The sequence below is a fragment of the Octopus sinensis genome, unplaced genomic scaffold (assembly GCF_006345805.1).
Source record: "Octopus sinensis unplaced genomic scaffold, ASM634580v1 Contig10214_ERROPOS200000, whole genome shotgun sequence".
Taxonomy (NCBI): Eukaryota; Metazoa; Mollusca; class Cephalopoda; order Octopoda; family Octopodidae; genus Octopus; species Octopus sinensis.
In genome coordinates, this window is record NW_021832015.1 from 21,767 (window position 1) to 46,058 (window position 24,292).

The following is a 24,292-nucleotide window of genomic DNA, read 5'->3' on the forward strand; positions in this document are numbered from 1 at the left end:
TGTTGAAAGTCGGCTGAAAATTAATAAAGGAAATGCCATCAATTTTCACAAATGAGACCGTCATTCTTATATTGAACCACAATTGCTTAGAGTTCCGACACCAATTTTCGGCATAAAATGGTGATATCATGATAAACCTCTCTTACCTTATTTCTTTATTGCCCACAAGGGGTCATGATAAACCTCTCTTATCTTACTCGCTAAATTCCCCAGTTTCTGAATATGGTTTGTCTCAAATTCATAGCAAATACATTTCAACTGAACTTGGATACCCCTGATATCAGAATGCCACTATGCAAAGCGACTCATCAGGTGGAAGTGACACATTTTGATCTCATTAACCGATTTACTTGAGATTTTGAATCTCTCTATGGATTCCTCGTTTGAACTGATCGAACTGCTGCAAGAAGATGTAACACTGCCTGTAAGCACACGGCAGGCTATGAATGAATACTTTCTCAAGCTGTGGATGATCAAGTCTTATCTGAAAATTTCCGTGGTAGACAATAAACCGGACAATTCATGCCCAAATATAATGAATAAATGGTGTGATGAAAACCTGAATCTTGAAGACATCCTCCTTCGTTTTGCGACACAACAACGAAAAGAGAATCACTTTCGAGGAGTTCGTATTTTCATAATTTATAATAGATGAGGCTAACTTTTTATTTATCTGTGACATTTCAATCTCATTCAGAAGTTGACTGTAAATAAATTTGATTTATTCAATTAAAATTTTAATTATTATTTATATAAAATCTTTGCCCGTAATTTTTTAACTAATACTGACTGTGCGATTGGGTCTCCACTGCCCCAGAACATTAATCCTCTGAAATTCAATCCCTGATACCATTTTCCCTACAGATATTAACACACAAATCTTCAAACTAAGCATTAACCGTATCGATCTCGCCAATCCATAAAGTCTTGCAAACGCCATGTCTAACGCCATCTCCCCTCTTCAATAAACTATAAACAAAGAATCCAATATTAATCTAAAGCTAAACAAAAGAAAACAAAAGGAACATTTTTACGACATGTATGGTCAGTATTGCAATTTATGTTTTTCACAGCGAAAACTGTTTTAACCTTTCGATAACCTGAAAGAAATCGTGGGTCTACTGAGTTTACGATCAAATTTCTATTAGATTTCGTTTTCCGTATAATTGATTTCATATTTTGGTTTAACCTATACTTCGTTTAACTTGTACTTCATAAAAGTTTTCGAAGTTACTTTCCTCAATTTGTATTTTTCTTTTTTTAGTTTGAATAACAAATCCTTTCACTTTTGAAGGGAAATCAATTAAATGCAATTATCTTATCTCATATATTATTTAGATGATGAGTAAGAAGCGTTACGTTGAAATCAAATGTTGTCCCGGTTAACTTAGTGTTTCATTCTTTGAAGGTCGATAAAATAACACCCAATTGCTTCATTGGTACTCAGGTAAATCTTATAAATCGTCCAATGTGTGAAAGGTTTTCTAAGAGAAGACTAATTTAGAACGAAAAACGTTAGCAATAAAAATAAATTAACAAAAGAATTATCTGAATTAAATTGACTTTATTCGCGAAGAAATACACATTTTATCAGATAGAATTATTATTAGCAAACGTGATCCGTTGAAGTCTTGCTCACATTTCATGGAGAAGTAAATAATTTTGGGGTGAATTCCATTAAAGTTCAGATCAGTTTCTTTAGTAGACACTTAGTGTTAGTATATGAAAAGGCGGTACATGTAGAAGATACCATACATAAACGTGAACAATCCAAGACCGAGCGGGCATACATTTGAGCCTCGATTACAAGGTTGTGATATGGATTTGGTTTGAAGGAAAAAGTTGAATAAGCTGTCTGGTCATTAATTTCTTTTTCTGCAATAGAAAAAATGGAAAGAGGAAACACAATAAATATAAGAGCATAAATGAAATTATTTCTCTTCATTGACAAGGTACAAGGGAAACGAATAGATAGGGTCTATTAATTCGATAGATCGATGTTATTAATGTTCCGTTTGGACATCTTTAAGTTAGTGTGAACAGGGAGTGAGTTCCTGAGTGTTGCATAATCTAGAAAGGAAGGATTGGGGATAATAATTGATGGGGGATCTGGCTGGTGAAATAGCATGTATGACAGAAGGAGAAGGGGTATATTGCTGGTTATCTCAGAGGTAGAGTCGTTCTCGTATTACCAGCGAGATGCATTAAGGTATTTCTGAGCAAGTAAGTAATGAAGCGTGTTGAGATGTTTAATGACAGTGAGGATTAATATTAACCCATCTGCCAGATTTTAAATGTACTTGTGTGTTAGTTTTACTACATCTTTTTGCAAGACTATTATTACGGTGATGAACTTGCATACCAAGTGACCTGATCTGAGATCGTGTGCTAGAACGAAAACAATTGCAGTGTGGAAGGTGTTTATAAGCCATTTAAGAAACACACAAAATCCGTTAGATTCACTTCAACATTTAAATTTAATTAGTCAAAATATTTTCGTCGCTTTCCGACCGTGACCTCTTCACTGACAAAATCCCGTGCTGCAGTGTGTTTCTTAAATGGCTTATAAACACATTCCACGCTGCAATTGTATTAATTATTTATTTATTTATTATCTATTTAACTAAAAATTAAGACGCTAAGTAGAAATAATCATGAAATGAAGAAGAAGAAAGCGATATTTATAAATTTCTTTATTTTTTGCGTTGCGGAAGAAAGAGATATTTAAAATTTTCAGTTTTGTTCGGCGTGCACTGGAGACAGAAGATCGATGAATTAAAGATCAGGAACAAGACACAGAATCAAAGAACACTAAAAATAAACAACTAAATAAAAATGGTCTTACTATTAACGAAATAATAGGAGCCGAAAGCACATCCTACGGAGCTGATGTCCTTCAATGTATATGACTGACTGAAATTATTCCAAAGTTCTGAAATGGAAAAAGATGATGTAAGAACGCAGAAACTATGATCCACGGATTGTACCGTAATCTTTTCCGGAATACGGACTGTGATCGTAAGAAATACGTGATTTGTGAAAACTCGCGTAGCGCTGCATTAAAATATTTATAAAGTCCGTCTATGAAATATAATTAGTAATACGATGTGTGTGTGTGTGTGTGTGTGTGGTGTGTGTGTGTGTGTGTGTGGTGTGTGTGTGTGTGTGTGTGTGTGTGTGTGTGTGTCCGTGTGTGTGTGTGTGTGTGTACAACATTTGCCGGCGTTATGGACACACCCTCACATAAGACGCAGCCCTATTTTACAAGGATATTTTACGGAAACAGCAAATGCTATACAGGATGTGAAACTCGTATTTCTGGATGTGATGCTTTGTGTTACCGCGACAGACCACAAATTGGAAAATAAGGGAAAAAAGACTAAAGAACCAAACACAAATGAATGACCAAGAATGGAACACAACAAGAAGGAGGTGCTGTTGTACAAGCGATGCCTCCGACATATCATCAGGTCTGATCATTGCAAATGGCTGCCAGGTGGATGAAAGTTTAACATTCCATTCAACTTTCTAGGAGCATTTTTCATTTAGATAAAGAAGAAATGTTCATAAAATGTAACCTAGTTCTTTAAATAATGTAATTTATATATCAGATGTTGGGGAACGAGGTAAGTGAGGTGATGACAGCGTATCGTAATCAATCTTTCGTAAGTTTGTGATAACAGACTGTGATAATTCGGCTTGTGTTCAACATTTTATTATTAGTAACACAATTTACTGTAATGATTTGGCTTGTTCTGATTATTCTTTTATGAGCAACAGTTTTTGCGCCAAGAGAACTTCCCAAGTACGCTCGTCCTGCTCCCTAGCCTACGGCGCTCGGCCTCCCTTCCGTAATGTGGCCACATTAGACGCATTTGATACATTTAAAAATAAGAAAAGCGCGTCCAATCTGCCGGCAAATACGGTACATACATACATGCATACATACATAATGTTCGTACGTATGCATGCATGTCTTTGAATGTATGTATGTATGTATGTATGTATATATGTATATATATATATATATATATATATATATATATATATATATATATATATATATATATATATATATATATATATATATATATAATACACACACACACACACATACAACAGCTAAAGGTGGTGCCTCAGTATAGTCTACGTAAACTGTGACTAAAAGTGCAATAAGATGTAAAGCAACTTTGCACTTACCTCTGCTTATTTCAGTGTAAAGTGCACCTGTGCCACACACACAGAAGAATCATCATGATTTTTACTTGACAAAATGCATTGTCCGCTACTTATACCGTAGTCAAACGATTGACAATTTGGATTTGCTTCACATCTATAGATACACGCCGTGTAACTATGACCAGACGTGTCACTAATATCATTGTTACCAGGGAGAAAAGCGTTGTCAACTACATCCATGGGACATTTTCCTGAAAGAAGAAAATGGATAAAGGAAGTTTTTCTTATTTTCGTTCTCGTAAGAATGGCGGGTGTGTACGCTTATAGTGGACCATTTTATTATTTTGGATTAATGAATAATAATAATAATAATAATAATAAATAGATGAAAAATATTTAATAATAATATTAATACTAATAATAATAATAATAATAATAATAATATAATAATAATAATAATAATAATAATAATAATAATAATAATAAGATCCTTGAGAACTGTCACAACAAGCGCAGAAATCTCAGCACCGCATGGATTGACTATAAAAAGGCCTTCGACAGTATACCGCATCCATGGATCTTGAGATCGCTGGACATCTTCAAAATTTCCCCTGTGATTTCAAACTTCCTGAAGCACAATATGTCTTTGTGGAATACGAATCTCCACTTATACTACTCTAATGGAGTACTTGCCTCAGAAAATATAAACATCAACTGTGGAATTTTTCAAGGTGACTCACTTTCACCTTTAATATTCTGCATAGCCCTAATACCCCTTACAAGTGAATTAAACAGAACAGGGTATGGGTATAAAATTGCCAATAAAAAATTAAGCCATCTATTTTATATGGATGACTTAAAACTTTATGGTAAAGACAATAATGAACTTGAAGGCCTATTGCGCACCGTGAAAGCATTCAGCGATGACATCGGGATGGAGTTTGGACTTGAGAAGTGTGCCAAGGCCACTTTCCAGAAAGGGAAAGTGAAGACCACAAATTCAGTCGTGTTAGATGTTGACACAGTCATAAGAGAGCTTGAGCAAGAACAGACATACAAATATTTAGGGATAAATGAAGGCTCTGGTATTCAGCATGCAAGCATGAAAGAGAAAATCAGGAAGGAATGTTATAGGAGAGTTCGTGCAGTCCTGAATTCTGAACTAAATGCACGTAACAAGGTGTTAGCTATAAATTCCTTAGCAGTTCCAGTTGTTACTTATAGCTACAATGTGTTGAACTGGAATATGAGTGAAGTAAAGAATATAGATAGGAAAATACGCAAGCTGCTGAGTTGTAATAGGATGCACCATCCAAAGGCAGACGTAGATCGCCTTTACCTTCCCAGAGCCAAAGGAGGTCGAGGCCTGATCCAATTTGAACTAGCTTACAAAACAACCACAATTGGACTGGCCAAATATCTCGAAATATCGAATGACTGGATGCTAAAGCTCGTGGAAAATCACGAGAGACGAAAGAAGCTTCATTCTATCATAAAGGAAAACAAAACATTTGCTATTGATCTCGTGCAGGATACCCAAACTGAACAACCCGAGGGAAGTACGGCAACTATTGTTGCAAAGAAGGTGAAAATGATGGCAATGAAAAAAGCGCACGAGCAATTGGCTGATAGGTGGGAGGAGAAACCTCTGCACGGCAAATATGTGACCCGCAGCAAACAAGCTGATATTGACCAGAAGCAAACCCATCAGTGGCTACGGAGCTCAGGGCTAAAAGCAGAGAGCGAAGGTTTCATCCTGGCTGCTCAAGATCAAAGCCTATTAACCCGAACTACCAGGCCAATGTGATGAAAAATGGAGCAGACCCAAAATGCCGATTCTGCAACGACATGATTGAAACAGTGGACCACCTAATCTCTGGATGTAAAGTCTTAGCACCAGTGGAGTATAAATTAAGACATGACAGAGTTGGCCAATATCTCCACTGGCTAATAAGTCGGCATTACAATATCAAAACTGCCGACAAGTGGTATAATCACCACCCTGAGGCTGTAACTGAAGGAGAAAATGTAACCATTCTGTGGGACTTTCCAGTACATACAGACCGAACCATCAAGGCCAATAAACCAGATATTGTTGTGAAAGACCAAAACAATAAAGTTTGCTTATTGATCGACATGAGCATCCCCTGTGATCATAATATCTCAGCGAAAGAGTTTGACAAGCTCAGAAAATATAAGACTTACTCATTGAAATTGAGAAAATGTGGCATCTCAAGGCGGTTACAATACCAGTGATCGTAGGAGCACTAGGAATGATCAAGAAGGGAACCGAAAATTATATGAGAATGAACCCTGGCTTACCATCCCTGCAAGAAGTGCAAAAGATTGTCTTAACTGGTACATCACACGTATTGAGAAGAGCATTGTCGATGTGAGAACTGTTGCTGCTCATGTATTTTAATTTAACTTTAAAAAAAAATGAACGAACTACTGAGTTTGGTTTAATGGCCTATCAATATATACTATGAGTTTCTTTGCCCTAGGAGTCGGGAAGACACTCGGCAAGAAATAGAAGCAAGTTTGAAAGAAGAAAAAAAAAAGTAATAATAATAATAATAATAATAATAATAATAATAATAATAATAATAATAATAATAATAATAAGATAGGAAAATACGCAAGCTGCTGAGTTGTAATAGGATGCGCCACCCAAAGCAGACGTAGATCGCCTTTACCTTCCCAGAGACCAAGGAGGTCGAGGCCTGATCCAATTTGAACTAGCTTACAAAACAACCACAATTGGACTGGCCAAATATCTCGAAATATCGAATGACTGGATGCTAAAGCTCGTGGAAAATCACGAGAGACGAAAGAAGCTTCATTCTATCATAAAGGAAAACAAAAAATTTGCTATTGATCTCGTGCAGGATACCCAAGATGAACAACTCGAGGGAAGTACGGCAACTATTGTTGCAAAGAAGGTGAAAATGATGGCAGTGAAAAAGCGCACGAGCAATTGGCTGATAGGTGGGAGGAGAAACCTCTGCACGGCAAATATGTGACCCGCAGCAAACAAGCTGATGTTGACCAGAAGCAAACCATCAGTGGCTGCGGAGCTCAGGACTAAAAGCAGAGAGCGAAGGTTTCATCCTGGCTGCTCAAGATCAAAGCCTATTAACCCGGAACTACCAGGCCAATGTGATGAAAAATGGAGCAGACCCAAAATGCCGATTCTGCAACGACATGATTGAAACAGTGGACCACCTAATCTCTGGATGTAAAGTCTTAGCACCAGTGGAGTATAAATTAAGACATGACAGAGTTGGCCAATATCTCCACTGGCTAATAAGTCGGCATTACAATATCAAAACTGCCGACAAGTGGTATAATCACCACCCTGAGGCTGTAACTGAAGGAGAAAATGTAACCATTCTGTGGGACTTTCCAGTACATACAGACCGAACCATCACGGCCAATAAACCAGATATTGTTGTGAAAGACCAAAACAATAAAGTTTGCTTATTGATCGACATGAGCATCCCCTGTGATCATAATATCTCAGCGAAAGAGTTTGACAAGCTCAGAAAATATAAAGACCTACCCATTGAAATTGAGAAAATGTGGCATCTCAAGGCGGTTACAATACCAGTGATCGTAGGAGCACTAGGAATGATCAAGAAGGGAACCGAAAATTATATGAGAATGATCCCTGGCTTACCATCCCTGCAAGAAGTGCAAAAGATTGTCTTAACTAGTACATCACACGTATTGAGAAGATGTGAGAACTGTTGCTGCTCATGTATTTTAATTTAACTTAAAAAAAAAAAAAATTTTTTTAAATGAACGAACTACTGAGTTTGGTTTAATGGCCTACCAATGTATACTATGAGTTTCTTTGCCGTAGGAGTCGGGAAGACACTCGGCAAGAAATGGAAGCAAATTTGAAAGAAGGAAAAAAAAAAATAATAATAATAATAATAATAATAAGAGAGAACACCGGGGACGTTTAAGATGTAAGAAGGAAAATACAGAGCTCCGAAATGATGTATTTTGACTCGATATCATCTCCAACGCAACACATGTAAACATGCGTAGAACATCAAGATCATCCCCGACCCTAAACACCATGTACAAAGGAACTACGAAGAAATTAAATGCCACCGATACTATTCAACCCAAGAATAACAATCGAGCGGTACGTACATTAAACTTACAACAAAAAATGTACGAAAAACTACACGTGCGAAATAATGTGACAACAGAAATAAACGGACCGGTACCCTACGAAAATGACGACCGTCAAAATAATGGGCCGGACGTTGTACCTCATGTCCCGCAAATAAAACCCAAAAGACGTAAATGGACACGTGAGGAATACATTTCTATCTTACACGCATACTTCACAGCAGTACTCTACCCAAAAAATGAAAATACAACAACACATACATATAAAATATGGAAGGAAAATAATAGAGATATAGACTTGGATACAGCAATGAACCCTAATAAATTAGCTAACGTACGAAGATACATTCTCAACACAAAAAAAATATCAGAAATAGAAATAGAACACCTAAAAGAAAACATACACCAGGAAAATGTAGATAGAAGCCACACAACAATGCCCAATAATATAAACACTGAAACTGTAAAACACGAAGACAAACGCAACATTCCCAGAAACACGATGCAAACAACGAAGGGGAGCCTAATGATTATGATAATATAAAAAATAAAATAATCAAAGAACTGAAAACCACAGAGCTCAAAATGGACCACCGACCATACCTCCCAAGAATCAAAATAAACAAAATAACAACACCTATTATAAACAGCATAAACCTAGCCGTCACTGAACTGATAGCCACTGAAACAAAAAAAAGTGATATCACTGAGCTAAATAACCTAATATACGCAGCAGCCACTGCAGCCACAAAAGAAGCTGGATACTCACCCAAACCCGCCCAAACAGGAGTACCACCACCCAAACAAACCCTGTGGATAAATAACATCCAAAGCAAAATAAAAAAAATTAGAAAAGACCTGTCGATTCTTAATGAAATCAGCAAACAATCAACGCTACTGAGCAACAAAAAGAGAACAAAAATACTCCGCAAATATAACATCACACAGAAAGATTTGCCTGAAATAAAAGAAAAGCTGAAGCAAGATATCCTTGCCAAAGCACAAAGGATCCGCCGGTACAAGAAACGCCAACGCTTCTTTGAAGAAAACAAAAAGTTCAACTCCAACCCCCAAAAGTTCTACCAAGAACTGGGCAAAAATAAAATAGAAGTCACTGCAGCACCAACGGCAGAAGAATTGGAAGAATTCTGGGGAGAAATATGGTCGGCGAACGAACCACCAAAAAAAAGGAGTATCAAAATAACAAACTCGGCATCTGAACAACTTTGGACCCCCATAACAACTGAAGAGGTCACCCAGGCACTGCAAAGACTAAGCAACTGGAAGTCACCTGGCATGACAAGATCCCCAACTTCTGGTTGAAATATCTAACAGGAATGCACAAAAAGCTGGCTGAAACTTAAACAACGTACTAGCAGAGCCAGAGACAATGCCTGAATGGCTCACGAAGGGGAAAACCATCTTATTCCAAATCAAATGAAACGATAACCAGAAAACTACAGACCAATAACCTGCCTCCCTACTATGTTCAAGGCATTTACTGCAGTGATATCACAAAGGCTGAACAAGCACCTGGACGAAGACAAACTGTTCCCAGAAGAGCAGAAAGGATGCCGCAAAGGCTTATATGGCTGTAAAGATCAACTAATGATTAATAAAGCCATAACTGAAGACAGCCACAGAGAAGAAGAAAGGCCTCAGTATGGCCTGGATTGACTACAAAAAGGCGTTTGATAGCATCCCCCACACATGGATCCTCGAAACACTAGCCATTACAAAGTAGCACCAACAATCATAAAATTCATAGAGCACTCTATGAATAAATGGCAAACAGTCCTACACCTCCAAACAAAAGAGGGACTCATGAAAACCAAAGACATCCCCATTAGAAGAGGAATATTCCAGGGAGACACGCTCTCTCCACTCCTTTTCTGCTTGGCACTGTCACCTCTATCTGATATGCTAAATAGAACTAGATGCGGATATAAATGTTACGGCAAAACGATCAGCCACCTTTTATATATGGATGACCTAAAACTATACGCTGCAAATGACAAACAGCTGGAACACTATTAAAGACAGTTCATGGATTTACCAAAGAAATAAATATGAAATTTGGATTAGAAAAATGCGCCAAAGTAACCATGAAAAGAGGAAAACTAGTTAAGAGTAACAACATCACACTAGATAAAACCAATGAAATAAAGAATTAGACCAAAGCCAAACTTACAAATACTTAGGAATCCATGAACTAGATAAGACACAACACACACAAAATGAAAGAGAAAATAAAAAAAGAATATTATTAGACGAGTTAGATCAATACTAAACACAGAGCTCAATGCTAAAAACAAGATAATAGGTATCAACACTTTAGCTGTCCCGGTTATAAGTTACAGCTACAATATCCTTAACTGGACACGAAATAAACTGACAAAATAGATAGGAAAACAAGAAAAATAATGACAGGATCTACGATGCCATCACCCAAAATCTGACATAGAAAGACTATATATACAACGTATAGAAGGTGGTAGTAGAGGCCTTATACACCTGGAAAACTACTATAAAATAACCACCATAGGACTGCAAAAATATCTACTTCAGAAGGAAGGAAAACTGATCCAGATAGCGGCAAAACACGAGCAAAACAAAAAACTTCTCAGTATTTAAGGAAGCTGACAAATACAAACAAGAAATCATACCACATACATGAAGACAGAAGAAGAAGAAGAAGAAAGAAACAACAAAAGCTATAAAACAAATGAAATCCAAACTAAAAATAGAACAGCAACGAACCATGATAAAACGATGGCAAGAAAAGCCCCTTCATGGTAAATACTGGACTAAACTAAACGCAAAAGAAATAGACAAAGAAAATCCCAGCAATGGTTGAGAAGCTCAGGACTCAAAGCAGAAACAGAGGGATTTTTAATTGCAGCACAAGACCAAAGCCTCCCCACCAGAAATTACCAAAAACATGTAATGAAAAGAAATATTACAAGTAACTGCAGAATATGTGGAGATGGACAAGAAACAATAAATCATATTATCTCTAGTGCCCAGTCCTGGCTAAGAAGGAATATATTCACAGACATGACAGAGTTGGAACCTACATACATTGGAAGCTATGCCAACATATGGAATAACAACAGAAAAAAGATGGTATAGGCACACACCAGAAAAGGTCACAGAAAACGAGAAAGCAACCATACTCTGGGATATGCCGATACACACAGATAGAGAAATTAAGGCCAACAGACCAGATATAGTTGTCAGAGATCATGAAGAAAAGAAATGCTTTCTAATTGATGTATCATACCGGCTGATGACAACGTGTCTCTAAAAGAAATGGAGAAACTCTCAAAATACAAAGACCTGGAAATAGAGGTAACTAGAATGTGGAATCTGAAAACAGAAACAATTCCTATCATAGTAGGTGCATTAGGCATGATAAAAAAATATTCAGACAAATACATAACAAAAACACCAGGACTTACAATCACATATAACATACAGAAAATTGCACTACTAGGCACTGCACACATCCTACGCAGAACACTTTCCATACAATAACCATCAAAGCATCACAACAAATCACAGCACATACCCAAGGCACACAGAGCTGCGCTCGGTAGTGAAGTGAAAGCACGCTATAAATTAAAAACTACGAATAATAATAATAATAATAATAATAATAATAATAATAATAATATTAATAATAATAATAATGTAATAATAATAGCAAAATAGAAGCGTGCCATTGTTATCAAGTGAACGATAATTTGTACAGAATGGAGAAAAGAGGTACTCTTGACGGACTAATAGGGTAATCTGAAACAGATCCGAGAGGTAGCCTTTAACTTTAGCCATTCAGCAGATATTCAAAAAATTAACTTGTCAATCTACTTCAATCTACTTAATTTTGGTTAATATATATAGAACTGAGGTAACTCCCCTTGAAGATATAGATTGACAAGTTTATTTTTTGAACCTGTGGAAAACACACGAGACGTCGAGATAGCGTTCATTTGATAACAATGGCATTCTTCTATTTTGGCTTCTATATCTTCTGAAGGAGTTACCTCAGTCCTATATATATTAACCAAAATAATTATAATGATAATAATAACAATCATAATTACTATTTCACTTATTGATCACTAGGGCCGACATATAGCAATTCAGTAGACGTGGAGAGGGGAGATATTACATAAAACAACGAGTACACAATTAAAACAGTAACAATAATATCAAACAAGAAGAATATAACATTGAAAGCTTCCCTGAGTTGGGCTCAGTTACCCCACCAATACTGAACCACTCGACACTTCGAGCGCATCCGGGAAGGGCACCCTTCTCCCTCTCAAATCCATCGCCTACAGGCGCATTATTAGAGTAAGTCCACTCACACTGGCCATTTTCGCTACATTCACCCACCTCTTAGCACATTTCCTTGGAGGCAGCACTCATCTCTCTACCCTAATCTTTCTTTCCAAGTGAAATTTGAAAAAGTTGACATGGGATTGGTCGAAGAGAAAAGTGTCTGTCTTCAGTTTTATCAACCTGGTCCACCATACAACTCCTTTCGCTACTACGATCAGACAGAGGAAATTTGCCTACCCTCCAGGACCAACGGAAGGCGGCAGACCGATCTTCACTGTGGATTCAGCCAATAGCCGTATCCGTTCTACACGTGTTTAATCTAAATCAAAAATAATTTAAATAAAATTATCCTCTCAACGTAAGTGAGACACATTACAATTATTCAAGCTGCTCAACATAACTCCGCAAGTCAGTAGTGCACGGACACTGGTCGATTCCTCGCTCTGCGCACATCTCGGTCAGGTCTGTCTGACAGCGCTTCCGCGCCTGTATAGTTTATCTCGAACCTGCAGTGCCCCCTGATAGCACTGGCAAGCAAGGATTTCTACTAGTTATCCATCGGTCCCAGCTCGAAAGTCCTCCTGAACAGACTGCTCAGTTGGACATCATCGATGTCTAGTGCCTCTCCAAGGGCGTCATCGCTCTTTCCCTCCATTAAGTTGCTATAGAAATCGAGAGTGGACGTTCCACACTTGAAGAGGGGGCGCTCCAGTTTGGCGAGGTATGAACGGAGGTAAGACATGGGCGAGATGTATGGATTCGCCACCTCCCCTCGACCTTTCAGTGATAGCTTCCTCGTAGCCCACTTCTGGGTGAGACTGGCTACCCTACTCGTCACCTCGTCCAAACTCTTATCCACCTGGAGGTCTGGTCCGAACCAAATCCAAACTTTACTGGTCCGTCCGTCTGGTGCCCAGCGACGCTGTTGGACGGCGTGGACTTGCCTCTCCAAGTGCCGAGTTGCAAGCCACCGACTTTCCCGGTTTAAGTTTTGCCCCTGTCAGCTTTTGATATTCCTCCAATGATGTGCCGACCACTTCGATTTCTGAGGCGTCCGACACCATCACGGTGATGTCATCCGCATAAGCCGACACATCCCTTCTGCGTCCCGGTTCGAGCGGGATTCTCTGCAGCAGCTCCAGTTTCCGCGGTAAAGGCTCAATAGTCAATACGTACAGAATGAAGAAGAGAGGATACCCTTGAGGGACTAATAGGGAGATCTGAAACAGATCTGAGAAGTGGCCTTTAACTTTGACCATTCAGTTGATGCTGCTGTGAATTGCAGCGATCCAGCCTCTGAAGACGAGGCCGAAGTCATCCGCTTTGAGAATAGCCTCCAGATATCGATGGCTGACCCTATCGAATGCTTCCGATTGATCTAAATTGATCAGCGCCCCCACCGAAGCCAGGTTTACACACTACCCTTCCAATGATGTATCGCATGAGGTGGAGGCTGTTATTTATGGACCTGGTCGGGATTGCGCATGTTTGCGCCTCCTCAACCAAATCCTCGATGACAAGCGCTAACCTCTTGGACTAAATCCTAAACTCTGTGTTAAGCAGAGTTATGGGCCTGAAGTTATTTAATGTGACCCTCTTGATTTCATCTGTCTTTATCAACGTCACTATGCGTCGGTTCACAGAACTCGGAATACGCCTGTTCTGCTGCCAGTTGCAGTAGAGCGCTTCGAAGAGATCGGAGAACAAGTCAAGCATATCTACATAAAGCTCATAGGGCAGACCATCTAAACCAGGTGCCTTGCGACTTCTCCGGCCGACAAGGGCATCCTGAATTTCGGCTGAAGTTATCTGCAACCATGGCACACAGCGTCGACCGTCGAGAGACGTGGCAAGCCGTCGTAGAACAGCTTTGATCCCCTCGTTTGTTAGAGAACGTGCCTTGGCTCTAACAATGCAACCTTCATATTTTGCATTGAAGAACTGGTCTAATACCAGTCTCGCTGCTAGCACTTCGGTTGCAATGCCACTACAAATAGCCTCGACTAGTTTTGCTACTAACTCCTCCTTCTTTCTATTTTTTTTCAAACGCTACTTCTTTGCTAAACCTTAGCGATATTACTCTAATCTTTCTTTTGAGAGCCACTCACCAACAGCTGTTGACGACTCCCTCCCCGGTCAACTTCTGCTTAATTAAATTGTTGACCTGGTCCCTGTAAGCCTTGAGTATCGGAAATGATATTTTCAACTTCCAGTATCCGGGTCCTAACCTACGCATCTTATCTAGTTCGACCGTACATATTACAAACTTATGATCTGAATAGGCGACCGTTTTAAAAAGTGGACATCCCACACTATTACTATCTATCTTCCCACTGAAATTCCTATCTATATACGATCTAGATGACCCTAGGCGGTTGGTCCAGGTCCACTCTGGCGCATTAGCGAAATCTCGTCGGTACCTGTTAGATAGTTGGAACTGGTTGATCAGGAACTTGAGGCTTTTGCACCTGCCTCTTCTATCAGCTACACCCACACAATCCCAGCGTTGGTTTAAGATTCCGTGCAAGTCCCCACTAATAGTAGAGGACGAGACGTACATAGAAAGGCTTCCAGACGCCTAAACAAATCCAGCCGTTTGGCTCCAGTAGGGGCGTAGACGGCCAGCAGTCTAAAGACACCACCTTCACTATTGCTCACGTCGTGCTTGAAAAATAGGTCAAGAACCAATCTCGCCACCTTTCCTAAATGCTGCTTATCGCTTCCTAACTGGGTCTCCACCTACTCTAGATTTGTTTATCACTAATGCTCTACTAGCATCTCTATTGTAGGAGCACTTTTTAGAGTCATCCATCATCAGTTGTTGACGATTGCAGCCGTCAATTTCGGGTGGACTAACTTACTAACACGTCTCTGAAAGCTTGGCGCACCGTGAAAGATGCGTTCGGCTTCTAGTGTTCAAGCACAGCCAATGGAGCTTATCTACATCCACCGTACAGATCGCAAATTTGTGTTCTGTGTAGCCGACTACTTTAAATTGTGGACAGCATATGCAATTCCTATCTTCTACAATACAGAAAACTCCATCTAGAATCGACCAGGATGACCTGATGCCCATGTCTACATTGGTGCATTCAGGTAATCCAGTTGAAACTTGTCAGTCATATTGAAACGACTGGGCAGGTTTAAGAGGCTTTTTGCATCTTCTCCTATCAGCCTCACACAGTTTAGACGTGTAATGAAGATTTTCCGAGGAACACCTCCCGAAGCTCGAAGAAATTTGGCCGCCCTTCTCCCATTGGAAAAACATTGATTGCCACAGACCTGAAACGACCACTTTTCGCTACCACCAACGGCCAAAACAACCAACTTGCTGACCAAGCCTGGGAAGATTGGCTTCATCTCAAGTTTCAGTCCTTTCCGAAACAGCACTGCCATTCCGCGTCCCATTACAGGTCAATGGAAAGGGGAATGAAGCGGAGATCTCAAATTCATCAAAAATAGGCACGAAATTTGTTTTTACGCAATGGCTACCACCGGTGCTCCAGCATGGCCGCAGTCAAATGACTGAAACAAGTAAAAGAGTAAAAGAGTATATGTTCACGAAAGAGTATTTTCGAAGACTATGAAAGTTTATCCTTGCAGGGATAAACTCAAAAACGGATAATTTTCTTTTCTTATTTCGATTGAAAGGTATATGGGTTTCGAACCAAACTGATGCGATAGACTGAGATGCTGCAATATATGGAGCGACAGAACACAAGAGTTGTATCAGGAAATATTGATGGTTGTTAACATACAGAATGGGACGACGTGGCGATTACACAATACCAAACATTTTGCAAGTGAACCTAATTCAATGAAACTTCAATATTCACACACACGCACAAGAATATTTGACTGCAAAATAAATGAATACACTTTCGAAATATTAAGTAAGATTTATGCGGAGAATATCACTGCTGAACAGAGCGGTTCTAAAGATATGTTTAACAGATCCCGACCCAAAAACTGACAACAGCACACACACACACACACACACACACACACACACACACACATTCTCTCTCTCTCTTTCTCTTTCTCCTTGTCATTCTCTCTCTTTCGTTCTCTCTCTCTCTCACTCTCACTCTCTCTCTTTCTCTCTCTGTCTCTCTCTCTCTCTCTGTCTCTGTCTCTCTGTCTCTCTCTGTCTCTGTCTCTCTCTCTCTCTCTCTCTCTCTCTCTCTCTCTCTCGCTTTCTCTCATTGAATCTGACTTGTACACGCATACATGAAGACATTCTGTTTACTTTGGAGTTAGCAATGGAGGCAACGAACCCAGCTTACAAACGAAAAATATTGTATATGAAGCGTTGGATTAGCAAAGTGTACGGCGTAGAACTACAAAATAATAAATACAACGTGATTGATTTTCATCTGAAACAATAAAGCAAGCGAGAGAAAAGAGATGGAAGGAAGAAAGAAAGAAAGAAAGATAGAAAGAAAGAAAGAAAGAAAGAAAGAAAGAAAGAAAGAAAGGTGATCAGAATTGTGAACAATTTTGATTTGATCCAGGTTGAGGATTTTCATTCGTTTATGGATGAGTTACCCAATTTGGTTCCAAATTTCTTCATTTTATACGTGAAAAAAATTAAATCTGTGTTTCACACATTCAGTTAATCTTCTGTAATTATTTTACGCAATTTAAGTAAAACTCGTATCATATCCTCATATAGTGTAAGATATCTGTTCGTCTCCCTCACAGACTAATGTCATCTACACACAATTTAGATATTACATCACCCCAGACATGCATTATTTTCATCATCAAAGATATTGAGAATATTCACTGACAGTCACGTGACAAAAACCTAAACACACAACCTTTTGACAAAACGTTGCCTTTTCTCTTTTCTCCTTGGTAATCTTGTGTCTCAATCCCAAAATCTATGCTAAGCGCATCAATCAAACCTTTATTAGAACTTTCACTCTCTGAAACGAAAACTCTACAAACAATTTTTTATCCACAGACACCATTCGACATTGACCAGAGAAATCGTAGAGACTTTTCAAATGCCGACAGTATTGTCTCTCTTTCGATTGAAACATAGAATACAAGTCAAGGAATGAAATAAACCCAGAAGATTCAAATTTGTTTACCGTCTCTATACTTGGTCGGCACAGTTCTTCTCAACTGATAAAAATAGGCATTATTTTCCCCTGTTAGAATTTTCTCTGTTGAGTCATTTTCGTATAAAATACATCTTGGACTTATCGTTCTGCTCACGAAGGATTTACATGCAGAAGTTTCAAAACACCTCTTCGAACAGTCGAAGGCATCCACATCAAGTGTCATCAATGTTTTAGCATCTTTCAGATCACAGTGTTGTACTTTTATAAAATACGTCAGATATTCAACTGTAACAAAAACCAGGCAATTAAACAACCCAAATAGGAAGACGTAAATAAAATATTGTGAAAATATATAATATAAAGAAAGAGAATATTAAATGTTTGACGATCAACATTGGTATGTTTACTAGGAAGAAGTGATAAAGTTGTTACTACCATAGTGTAGGTACAAAGCATCTTGGAATATATTATCTGTTTAATAAATATGAGTTTTTAAAGTTGTTTAATTCTCATATTTAAATGATTCGTATGTTATGTTCTATAATGTTCAACGGTTGTGCATTGTAAAGTTTGCCCCAGTATCAGCACTTTGTCAAATTTAACAAAATGCTTAGAAACTGACGAAACACTGACGAAATGGAAATTATGTTCAGAATTGAATTCGTCATTATTCGGCGGTTTTATCTTGAACTTAGAATTTTAAATTTTCTTTTCAACTAATTTACTATGAGAAGGAAAATATTTTCCTATACTGAACTTATAAATTACAATTTTGCGCTGTGATTTTTATAATGTTTATAGATAAAGGTCTATATATTGATATAAATCTACTCACGTCCATTTCCAAATGTCAATGAGATGTAGAAGAGAACTGCAACGAAAATTTATTTTGTAAAATATTTTATTCCATGTCCACGTTTAACATTAATTTACAAACATTAAAGACGAAAAGATTAAGAAAGAGAAGTGTTATATGCATAATTCGATAATAAATACGACGATGACCACCACCACATCACCATAAAAATATAATGCGAGAGTTGACCACATTCTTTCTGCTGATCCATTCCTTGTCAAACCCAATTATGTTCTTAGAAAGGAATCTATGTCCACTGGATCATGTACCATCATTTGGAGACAAGAACGGTTAGGAAGGGATAAAACATCAAAGACGATACATAATAACCACCTGACCACAATCGGGGAAATGACAGACAAAGATATCAAAAAGAAATCGTACAAGGATAAATTTATCAAAGAATGAAACAATATTTGTACTCAGATTGATATCGCAATTACTTTTTGCAAAAAAATTTCCTGGTGAGAGATGTGGAAACTGTCAATATTCACGATCCATGAATTTAAAATGAACAAGAATCAGGTATGAATTTGAAAACGATATGACTGAAGTACAAGATAAAAGCCATATCAACGATATTCTCAGTTCAAAAGATGATCCAGTTAAACCCGGCCCACATGGTACGCAAGACACTTTCAATTTAGCCGTACATCTCAAATAGTTCCCTATATAATCACCGACCAATAAAATATTTACATTTTACACACACACATACTGTAAAGAATCACAGCGAAACCATGTAACACAACACATTCTCCAGACATTAACTGATCCAATAAAAAAGACAGCATATATTAATCTATATTCAAGAAAATAAAATCTGAGTAAAAACCTCCTAAATGAAATGCATCGAAAGATATATTTACTCATGCATAAATAAGGTTACCGTCTAATGATACTGACTTGTGATTCAGTTTTTCGAGGTTGCACCATGGTTATACCGATTAAATGTGGGATAAATATAATAATAAGAAGGATGAAATTCAAGGATGGAATTTATAAATAGTTAATACACCGCTACGCGCGTTTCCACAAATCACACGATTTAAACATCGGACTCCGTATCCTTGAGATTGGTACAGTATAGTCCGTATTATCCATGGGCATCCGATTGATCATCATCATTCATTCATTTAATCAGGCGATACTACATTAGTGGATGAATTACAGAGGAACTCTGACTAAATTGGCCTTTATACTGGCAAGACAGGATGAACATACTAGAATTATTGTTGTTATTGTTGTTATTATTATTATTGGGTGAGAGGGCAGTGCACGCAATCAAAGTGACACTGGAGTAAAATATACAAGGCCCAATATACTCATGATCATAACTACCCGTCTGATAAAGGTACACCAGACACATGCATCACAGCCGTATGTGTGTTCTTGCGTGTCTCACTCGTGATGGTTAATTCTTAAACAACTTAAAACATAATATATTAAATATATAATAAAATGTTTACATACAAATAACCTGAAGACACTTCCTCAGCAACATCCTCTCTGTTTTCTGGGTAGAAATGGCTATCAAGAACGAAATGTTACTAGTTTAAATCTACTTTCTTTATAAAGGAAAATCATTGTATGAACTTTTCATCGATTTATCAATATCAGATGCCCTGAATTATTTACATTAATTATGAATATGATCTGCGTTTAAATGTATTAACATATTGACGTACAACTCACTTATGATGGTAAAATCATTAAATGATACACACATACACACAGACACACACGCATATATATATATATACCTACATACATATATATACATATGTATGTATGTATGTATGTATGTATGTATGTATGTATGTATGTATGTATGTATGTATGTATGCATGTATGTATGTAAGTATGTAAGTATGTATGTATGTATGTATGTATGTATGTAAGTATGTATGTAAGTATGTAAGTATGCATATCACAGTATCAGTCAGACTATTAGTTGTTATACATCACTGGTCACAATACGCTCCGCATTGTTGTAGCTTTTGAATGATGCCATCGCACTGGCTAAGTGAGATGGCCAACATTCCCTTTGATCGGAAGGTTGTTGCGTCACAGGGTTATTCATTTACAGTGGAGGTGCAATGACCCAGTGGTTAAGGCAGTGGACTCGCGGCAGTAAGATCGCGGTTTCGATTCCCAGACCGGGCGTTGTAAGTGTTTATTGAACGAAAACACCTAAAGCTCCACGATGCTCCGGCAGAGGGTGGTAGCAGACCCTGCTGTACTCTTTCACTACAACTTTCTCTCACTCTTTCTCCCTGCTTCTGGTGTACCTGTATTTTAAAGGGTCAGCCATCCTGAATGCAAACACTCTAACCACTATGTCATGCGCCTCCAAGCACAAATACACTCACACACGCACACACACACATATACAAACACACATACACACACAAACACAAGCACATACGCATATATATATATATATATATATATATATATATATATATATATTATATATATATATATATATATATATATATATTATATATATATATAATTATATATATATATATATATTATATATATATATATATATATATATATATATATATATATATATATATTATATATATATATATAATATATATATATATATATATACAAAATGGTACAAGAACGCAAAACATCCAGACAGTTAGGTGATACAAGAAAGGGACAACAAAACATCCAGATAGACAATACAAAGAAAACAAGTCGGATCATTAGGAGTTTTCTTTCCTCAGTCGAGTTCCAGATTATCTTTGCAATTTCGGCTGGTTATACTCGAGATTGCTCTAATCTGGTCAGCCCCAAGGGAAAACTAAGCTATGAGCATTAGAGTCCTTGGAAGAAAGCAGCGAATGTATACGAAAACAAAGACGGAAAAAAACGGAGAAGGCTACACAAATACAAACAAACAGGACATAACAACAGGTGTCTTTCGACTAAGGACGAATTAAATTAAGCTGGCGTGTGTGGAAGTAAAGCCTTACGGCAGGGATACAAGATTTCACAGACACAGGGAAGATTATATATGTTGCACGGACAGCAGCCGAACCAAGAAAGAAAGGTCAGGCTTGGCCGAACACCGGTCACGTGGGGAGAGAAGAGAAAGATGTAGAGGCAGAGGGACAGAAGAAATAAGGAGGTGCGAGAAAAAATGCCAGGGACTCAGTGAAGTGAAAAAAGGAGGGAAATGAGCATGAAGAGAAGGCAATGAAATACGAGAGAGGGGGAGCGAAGGAACGAAAAGTGGAGTTAACGAAGCAAGCGTGAAAGGGCTGATAGAAAAAAGAAAGAATAAAAGTGTAAAAGTCGTACATTTAGATAAATATATGCTTACATATAAGAGACCAAAGTGTACGTACGCCGCTATATATATATATATATATATATATATATATATATATATATATATATATAATATATATATATATATATATATATATATATATATAATATACATACATATATATACATATATATACATATATATATACATATATATACAAGTACGTATATTTCTATGTATCTATGTATAATTTGTGCTCCATACACATGTCAAAATACCGACTGTTTTATCAAAATAATGGGACAAACCAATGATACGAGAGTAACTTGAAAAGTTCATAGGCTGACCAAGATACTTTCATGGAATGTGACCAATCCTTGAGCTCCATGCACTTCTTTCATTGGTGTTGCACTACTTGGATCCCACGGGAGGAAGAAGCTTTCATCCTGTTGATAAAAAAATACATTGACAGCAGATATGGCGTCATCGTCACAGCGATACCGGCACCGATGAGCAGAAACCTTCGTCATGCCTGTCTCATTGTGCAGAATATTTGCAACTCTCCCACGGGATATGCTAACAGCATTGGATATTTGATTTATAATCAATCGCCTGTCATGTACCAGCATGTGGTGAACACAACCAATGTTTTCCTCGGTGGTCACAGCTGCAGGTCGTCCAGACCTTGGGCTATCTTCAAGATTCTCTCTTACCCTCCTAAATTCAGCTGTCCATTTTTACACCGAGAATAAGGCTGTAACGTCAACCCTTTCTCTGTACCTCTTCTGTCCATGTCACTAGTTTTGTGGAGATTTCCAGTTGTTATTAGAATTTTGGGGGTTTTAATGTCTATGGAGTGGATGTCTTGCACAGACCAATCCAGTATTCCCAATGTTGCAATCAACACTGGCACTGCAAATGCATTGTGGGATATTGTCTTGTATTTTTCTTAGTCTGCTGTAATATTCTTGTGTCACTCTATCTTTATTCACAGAACCTTGTTATAATATCTTTTCATCAATGCCAAGATACTTGTAGCATTCTTTGTGTGGGTACAGGAGAGATGGTGAGACCCACTGATACACAAGTTTTGTGTCGGGTTGGGGCTGATTTTTCCCCGTTCAGCAATTGAGTAAGAGCATTCCTTCTGGTCAAATTCTTTTCCTGTCAGCTGAGAATGATAATTCCTGTTAGTTTTTGGAATTGCTAACATTTTAGCATAAATATTGAGGTCGTTCTCAAAGAAATTATGGATTACATTAACATCTCTTGCAGTTTCAAACCCTAGAATGTAGCCTTTTGCTTTTAGTAGCAGGAATGATAATGGATTTAACGCCAAAATGAACAGAAGTACAGAGTCTCCCCTTGGAATATCCCCTTTGAAATATTTATGGCATTGGAGACGATCGTTCCTTCCTGTCTCTCCCTCCCTCTCTCCCTCTCTCTGTTTTAAGTATGAGGACTGTGACCCTCTCAAGGTAGCAGATACTCTTGTCAAATGTAAACACATCAGCAGCCATGGGTGGGGAATAGAGTCAAATGCCTTCCTATAATCAAGCTAGACTGTTGTAAGGCTTTTTTTTTTACCTCAGATAGTTACAGCTTTGCTTATCAGAAGTCGTTCAGCACATTCTCACACTTCTTCCACCAGCCAGATCATCAGCTAATATGTTGTTGGACTCGAGTCAGTGATCCTGGAGGAATTAAAGGCGGTAGCTTGTGTACAATTTGTACATAACATTTAAGCAAGCAATTTTCATGCAATTTGGTGGTTTCATTCTTGGTTACTATGGTAAGCCAATATGGTTTGTCAATCTGACAATATACTTATTAGTGGCTTCCTGTAAAATGTCATCCTCTCGTGCCAGTTTCCAACTATTAAGTCCCCGCCAGGCGCCTTATCATAATGTGGTTTGCCTACAGCTATGGTGAAAATTTCCTGATCAATTGCATAAGTTTCACTGTTGATGCTGGTACAGTATTCCCTCTTTACTGCATTTAGTCATGATGCTTTGAGGTTGAGATTCCTCTTTTCGTTCCAGATTTGAGAGAGGGCTTTCTTAACGGTAATATTTCCGTTCCTCATCTCTCAACATGTATGTATACATGCATGTATTTATGTATGTACGTATACTTTACATTAAGTTTGAATGAAACAAAGGTCATTGCGAAAACTGAACTGCTCTGAGACGTTCTACACCGCGTATTTGACAATATTATTTATGAGACATTGTTAGGATATTGAATATCTTCTGAATTTAACATTGAATCACTTTCTGTAGTTTATGTCTTCGGTGCTGAACTTTATGTCCAACGTGTCGATGCTCCTCTCAACAATCCTCTCTCACCTGTCCCAATTCCACCGTCAGGCATGTCAACTACCAGTCCAATCACACAGCC

The 24,292-nt window shown here is 37.9% G+C and overlaps 1 protein-coding gene across 1 annotated transcript; it reads right to left on the bottom strand.

The window, feature by feature from the left end:
• Positions 1–520: 520 nt before the first annotated feature.
• Positions 521–20,155, bottom strand: LOC118761180. Its single transcript, XM_036498906.1, has 6 exons — positions 20,074–20,155; positions 18,580–18,615; positions 17,772–18,029; positions 4,243–4,430; positions 1,808–1,875; positions 521–704 (listed from the first exon to the last, which is right to left on the bottom strand). Exons 1-6 carry the CDS (start codon positions 20,102–20,104, stop codon positions 521–523), a joined length of 765 nt encoding a protein of 254 aa, XP_036354799.1. The 5' UTR covers positions 20,105–20,155.
• Positions 20,156–24,292: the final 4,137 nt, after the last annotated feature.

What these genes read in the sequence shown, in the direction of transcription:
- LOC118761180 (XM_036498906.1), bottom strand. Translation starts at nt 20,104, where the DNA reads ATGTTGCTGAGGAAGTGTCTTCAGGTTATTT. An exon ending in ATTGACATTTGGAAATGGAC is followed by an intron (nt 18,030 to 18,579) that starts GTGAGTAGATTT and finishes TTTTTGTTACAG; the next exon opens with TTGAATATCTGACGTATTTT. An exon ending in CAAATCCATATCACAACCTT is followed by an intron (nt 705 to 1,807) that starts GTAATCGAGGCT and finishes ATTTATTTACAG; the next exon opens with TCAACTTCTGAATGAGATTG.